This window comes from Triticum aestivum, chromosome 4A, assembly GCF_018294505.1.
Source record: "Triticum aestivum cultivar Chinese Spring chromosome 4A, IWGSC CS RefSeq v2.1, whole genome shotgun sequence".
Taxonomy (NCBI): Eukaryota; Viridiplantae; Streptophyta; class Magnoliopsida; order Poales; family Poaceae; genus Triticum; species Triticum aestivum.
The window spans coordinates 731528329-731535324 of record NC_057803.1 but is presented as its reverse complement, the minus strand read 5'-3'; the positions used below and the strand labels follow the sequence as shown (position 1 = coordinate 731535324).

The 6996-nt window shown below is 41.5% G+C and overlaps 1 protein-coding gene across 1 annotated transcript; it reads right to left on the bottom strand.

Moving 5' to 3' along the window:
- On the bottom strand, positions 1-3750 carry LOC123088422 (binding partner of ACD11 1). Its single transcript, XM_044510634.1, has 5 exons — positions 3542-3750; positions 2088-2191; positions 1903-1978; positions 1409-1489; positions 1-786 (listed from the first exon to the last, which is right to left on the bottom strand). Exons 1-5 carry the CDS (start codon positions 3584-3586, stop codon positions 292-294), a joined length of 801 nt encoding a protein of 266 aa, XP_044366569.1. The 5' UTR covers positions 3587-3750; the 3' UTR covers positions 1-291.
- Between the last annotated feature and the right edge of the window lie 3246 nt (positions 3751-6996).

The window sequence follows — 6996 nt, the reverse complement described above, 5'->3', positions numbered from 1 at the left end:
TGACCAACACAACACTAGCAATATTATTACAGCACCCTTCCACAACTTAACAAAGTAAAAGGTTCATTCCAATTCTACCTTGAACAGTTCTGTCACATGTAAAACCCAAGGTAAATTTCCTGTTCTTCTACAAAGAGAGAAAAAAATCCTGGGTTGCAAAGGTTCACATATGCAAAGGTTCACATATGGAAGGGGTGATCTGGTGTGTTCTATATATCTAATGTTGTCTTCTGATCCACCAATAAATAATACAACATGGCAAGAGGCACATAGAGGAGCGGGGGGTGAGGATCAGCGGATGGGCGTGTACGAGCTGCCCCCGGAGCCCTTTTGCTGGTCCTCGGCTGACATCTTCTCCTTCGTCATCGTGCTGACGTCGGTGGCGGCCTTGGCAACCTTGCCAAACGCGCTGGTGACCCACGACGCGCTCGTGAAGACGTACCTGTTCTTCATGATGGCGGACCCAGCGTTGCTCACCGTCTGCTCTGCCGCAGCCAGCGCCGACTTGGTCTTGTCGGAGACCTGGAACTTCTGGTCCATCTCCTTGACCTTCTCGTTTACCACTGTAGTGCCCATGGTAAACTTCTCGCTGAGCCCTATCTTCTTGTCGATGGAGGCCACCTTGGCGGTGGCGGTGGATGTGAAGCCATGCCTCTCATCAAAAGATTTCGCCTTTCCGACAGCGTCTTTGCCCAGGGTGAAACCCCTGGCAAGCATAGTGCTGACAACATCCTCAGCCTTGTGGACCACATTGTCACCACCCACTGGTACTCTGGTTCCATTCATCTGAAAACACAGGACAATATTCGATATTACAACAACATACTTAAATTGTAGTTTCCATGTTACTAATGAACTAAGGTTGCCAGTAACATAAATCTAGGTCTGGTGCATGAACACCAGCACTAGTTCACACTGCACAACTTGAAAATTTGGAACATCTGAAAGCCAAAGAGATAAATACATACAGTTGAGCATAATACCAGGCGTAAAAGATCTTAATCTTAAGTCTAATAAAAGCAGGACACCAGAGCTCCACGGGATTCTGGTTTAGCACTAATAGGATGCAAGACATTAAGGGGTACTGAGTATGCCTTCCAGATAAATAAATCAAGAAGAGGCCCGGCAGATGGAACCTTGTGAAATATATCACGAGTTTCTGATGGTCATTTGTTAACTACAACTAAGCATGAACTCTTCATTGCAACTTTGATCTCATTTATGGTAAAGAAAGAGGAATATGCATAAAGTGTATGATGTCCAACATAATCAGTACGGTTTCAGTGAATTTAAGAAAAACAGAACTGACCTACATACATACAGAATTATCATATGTGCCATGTTCAACTCAGGACATAACAGACAAAGAATTAAACAGGCCAACATGGTAAACTGAGGCATCACATACCAGTGGAGCAGAGGCAGTAGGGGGCGGTTGATACTCTGGAGCAGGTGCAATGATAACAGAAAGGTCAACTATTGTTGCACCCTGTTACAATGAGATAAAAATGTCTGCTCAGAGATATTTTTCATAAGAGAACAAGACGATATTTCCATAGATGTCGATCCTATGAAAATGAGAACTGTGCTTAAACTGCCACGATTGCTTTCTATTTCAGAAAAATCATTGAGTAAGAATTGCAAGGCGATTGACCATTAACTGGATTAAAGAACAATTGAAGAATTATATATTTGCAAGGTTTAGATACTACTTCTGTTGAGATGAAAAGCAAGTAAAAATAAGGTATGGAGTCTGAAACATCTGGCATAAACATTTCACATCTAGTGGCAATGAAATATGGCAGAGTTCTGTTGAGGGACAATAATTAAAGAAATAGTGAACAATTAGAGAGAAGATTGTAGCAGCTGAACAAAATCCTACAAAGGCCTTCAATTACCCACCGAAAGAAGAAGCGCAGTCTCTGCTCCTTGGGCATCTTTAAAAGTAACATATGCAATTTGAGACCACTCGTCACCACTGAGAAAAAAATAGAGCAATCAAAATCTGATAATGCGAGTAAAAATACTATTCAGAAAAGTAATAGAAGTATATGGTCCTGTTGTACAAATAATACAAACTTGCAAACCTTTTCATATCCACATGTTCAATGTCTCCTGAAAAAGAAAAGAACTCCTTAATGTCTTGCTCAGTTGCACTCAGGGAAACATTTGTGACCTTCACAGTCCTCACCTGTCATGACCAAACATTATCAGTTACAGAACAACTACAAAGGGAAACAAACAGGGAAGCAAAAATAAAGCCAAATAGCACACTGCATAAGGAAATCCCTAGTCAAGCAAAGGCTTTCAACAGTTGAGTAATCATGCAGGTGGGGCTTTAGTTGATGGACTGAATCAAACTACTTAAGCTCATGCTTCCTCATATAAACACAAATCAATCCATTTTTCTTAAGCACTCTTGCATACTTAAAAGGCACAGTGAGCCACCTCAAGCAGCTTGATCTTCCAAACCAAACTTGACAACAACCATCCGGCTGTTTTTCCCAACTCACATATGCTAGCTACACTAAGAACTTTACAAATGGTTATAACTTAACGCGTATATGCTTGCTACTTCACCCTAAATCACATATAAACATCAGCACTTGTTAATCGACTTGCCGGTCATCTCATATAACCCAAAGAACTAGCTTGTGAGATAAGCAAAAGGTGTTCTGAACTCCCAACACAAACAAAAATTTCACTCAAGTTGGAAATCACACGTAAGCAGCCTTGAATCACGCAAGCAAGGTTCTGCGTCACCGACGGACTGAACTTGATATCCCAGAGTTGGTTATTACAACAAACAATTCACAGATTAAAAACATCAGCTGGCACAAGTCACAGATAGTCAGCTAGCGCAAGCCACAGATAATCAGCTAACAGAAGCCACAGATAATCAGCTAGCACAAGCCACAGATAATCAGCTAGCACAAGTCACAGATAATCAGCCAGCACAAGCCAGAGATAATCAGCCAGTACAAGCCACAGGTAATCAGCTAGTACAGGCCCATAAGTTTCCCCATGTTTCGAGCAATCATGTTATCCATGTCCATGGAATCGGCGCATACTAACTTAACCAAGCGCCTGCAATCGATCCCGAGCTGCAACCCGAATCGATAGCCCAGAGTTTGTCATCACAACAAACAAATTCACAGATTAAAAGCATCAGCTAGCAGCACAAGCCCAGCTAATCAGCCAGCACTACAAATCACAGACATCAAACAGTATTCAAACGTTTGAAAAAAAAAATCCTCTTCGGCAGCCCAGCGGGACCCGCGAGCGCTAGCTCAATCCGCCGGCCACGAATCTCGAGCTCCGACCCGGACCAAGGCGGCGCGCGCCTACTTCCAGCTCCGACGACCGTACCAAGCACGGATTCGCCAAACCCTAACCCTAACCAGCGGAGCTCGCGGAAGGGGCACGGGCGCCGGCGAAATCACGGGGGTCGCACGCCCTGGCGCGGCCAGATCCAGCGCGAGAAACGACCCAGAAGAAGATTCTAGACAGCGAGAGGGGAAGCGGGGCAGAGGGCACTCACCGGCGCCGCCGCGGGCACCTCGACCGGAGCCGTCGCCGCCGCCATCGCGCGCGTAGTAGAGCAGGGGAGAGGGGGGTTAGGCCGGCGGCGGGGGTGATTAGGGGGTGGATGGATTGGATTAGCGTGGAGGGGAGGGAGGAAGACGACGACTACTAGTAGTAGTGGGAGAGGACTCTTGGAGGGGTGGGGTGGGCGACTTGGGAGTTAAGGAAAGCAATTGCAAGAAGCAAAAAACCACCTCCAAAAACCAAAAGGAAAACATATTGGGCTCCCAAACACATTTCTTTTTTCATTTTTTCTCTTGCGCATAAATTAGGTTTTTTCTTTATGAGAAGCATGTAGAGAAAACACATTCCAAAGAAAAAAAAGGAAGACATGAAGAGAATATGTGACCGCGGACAATGCATGTGTGTCCAGAAGTCATGGGGCTCGACACGATGCCTTCACTTCATGCTAAGCAGGGACTCCGAGTCGTACTGAGCCTTTTCTTCCCGACGTCACCTATTCTCAAGATGAAGCGATGAGCTCTCTTTCTTTTTCTTTTGTATTGCATAGTTTTTTTCTTCATCTTTTGGTACCAGGTGGTTTCTGGGAGGTGTTGAAATTTCGGTGACTCCGAAGCATGCAGAGGACACGAATCGGCTCGTGGTGGCATATAAATTGGGCGTGCGGTGTATGGTTGTTGAGATCATTTATTACAAAGCAAAATATAGATTGTATGGAAGTCTCTAAGAACGTTTGTTTGATTGCGGGAGAAAAAAGAAGTGATTATTCAAACAGGTTTAAGTCAATGATTCTTTAGTTTCAGCCTTTCTACATAAATATGGTTCTTTTCCTTTAAGAATATAGAATAAAAAAACATGAACTGGAAATAATATTATATGGGATTTATTCCTACAACTTAAACGATCCAAGTAGAAAGAATTAATGCATTTCTGCTTTGGTACACCCTCTTAAACACATCGACGACTAAGATTACTCCTTACTTCTTCATAATAAAGGGTACGATAGTCTTTTTTAAAAGTACACCAAGGGACCTCGTATACGAATTCAGTAGGTGCAAGCGACTCGGGAGGCACATTAAGCCATGTCCATATACGAGAATTCAGTAGGTGCGAGCGACTGGACCGGCCCATTAAGCCATGTCCGTATACGAACTCCACAGGCGCGAGCGACTAGACCGGCCCATTAAGCCATGTCCGTATACGAATTCCACAGGCACGAGCGACTGGACTGGCCCATTAAGCCATGTCCATATACGAATTCCACAGGCACGAGCGACGGGACCGGCCCATTAAGCCATGTCCATATACGAAGTCCACATGCGCGAGCGATTGGGCCAGCCCATTAAGCCATGTCCCTCCTGGCACGTTAAATATAAGCGATGCAAATATATAAAGAAAAAGGAGAGCTCATTAGGACTTAAACTCAAGACCTCACCGTGTTGCTCGCCACTTCACCTCACCGCTATTTATGGCATTTCGTGGCGCAAAATCTATAAGAAAACACAACAGCATTCATATATATGAAATATTTTCTAAAATAAATCAAAAAATTATTGGAAAAATGTGAACAATTTTGACCTGCCGAATATTTTGATCAATTTTCAAACATCTATCAAAACATGAGCAAAATTTTAATCATTTCTTCAATGGATTTTTTTCAAATTCGTGAATGTTTTCTTATACGAACTTTGTTTTGAAATCCATAAACTTTTTTCCAAGTGAATGAATTCTTTACAACTTTTACAAACTTTCTCCAAAGCCCAAATTTTTTACAAATTCGTGAACATTTATTTTCAAAATTGATGAAATTTCTTAATATCCGTGAAAACTTAGGCCGGCCCAACAGGCAGCCGACGAGAGCAATGTCGTTGCCTAAATGGTTCAAGGCCTAAGCATATTTTTTTTTCTTTTCTATATTCTTGTTTTCTTTCTTTTTTATTTATTTCATTTTTTCCTTTTAGAACTTTATTATTATTTTAGAAACTTGTTTAAAGATTTGAAATATTTTTGGCATACCAAAAAATATTCTTGTTTTCAAATATTATTTACGATTTTAAAAAAATGCTCTAGAATTTTAGAAAATGCTCCCTTCTTTAATTTTTGTTCATAGTTAAAGAAATATTTGAGTTTCAAAAAAGTTGATATTTTTTAAAAGTGTATGGTTTGCATTTTATGTACAACATCAATTGTTGGGAATCTTTCTCTGGAAAAAGTGTTCAAGTTTATAAGCTTGTGTTCACAATTTGAAATTCCAATTTTTTGACAAACTTTATGAAATTGTTAGGATATAAGAAATTTTTCATGTTGATTAGTAATGATGGAAATTGCAAATAACAGAGGTATTCACATCAGAAAAAACTACATGGTCACAAATTCACTCGTCTAGCCTAGTCTAGCACACTCCTCTCAACTAGTGTTTTCTTTGGACTATGGATAAATGACCCCATCTTATTGCAAAAGCCTGACATGGACATATGAGGTATCCATGCCAGGTTTGAAGGACTTCTGGCACTGTTTTCACGTTGCAACACATCCGACCATTTATCAGCCATTTTCGCTGAGAAAAATCAAGAAAATGCAAAACTTGTCAAAAATTCACACAGTTTGGCATGATGCCTTTAATTCATCATAGATGTTGGTGAAAAAAATTGGGGTCATTTGATGGATGTCCAAAAACAACATGCTTTAAAACGGACTCTTCTGGCCTACCCGAACACTCTCCTTTGCAGATGGTCTATTTAAGGAAATCCTTCAAATGACCCCAACTTTGCAAGAAGGTAGGCATGCCCATGGTAGGCATTCATGCCCGGTTTGAACGATTTCTGATACTGTATGCAAGTTGCGACACGTCCCGCCATCTATCGTCCACGAGACCCCGACCAATTCAGGTGTGTCGAAAAGTCATGGGGCTCGACACTATGCCTTCGCTTCATGCTAAGCTGGGCTTCTGCGTCATCCTGAGCATTTTCTTCCCAACGTCTCCTATTCTAAAGATGAAGTGATGAACTCCCTTTCTTTTTATTTTGTCCTGCATGTTTTTTTTTCATCTTTTGCTAACAGGTGGTTTCTAAGAGGTGTCGAAATTTTGGTGGCTCCGAAGCATGTGGAGAACACAAGTCGGCTCGTGGTGGCATATAAATTGGTGGTCATGGAGTGTATGGTTGTTGTGGACGTTTATTACAAATAAATATAGATTGCGTGGAAGTCTCTAAGAAAGTTTGTTTGATTGCGGGAGGGGAAAACAAATGATTATTTCAAATAGGTTTGAGCCAATAGTTTTTTTATTCCAGCCTTTCTACGTAAGTATGGTTTTTTCCTTTAAGAATATAGAACAAAGAAACATTAATGAGAAAAATATCATATGGGATTTATTCGTACAACTTAAACGATCCACATAGATAATATTTGTAATAGTTGATGTTGTTTTCCACAAAAATCCAACGGATGAAA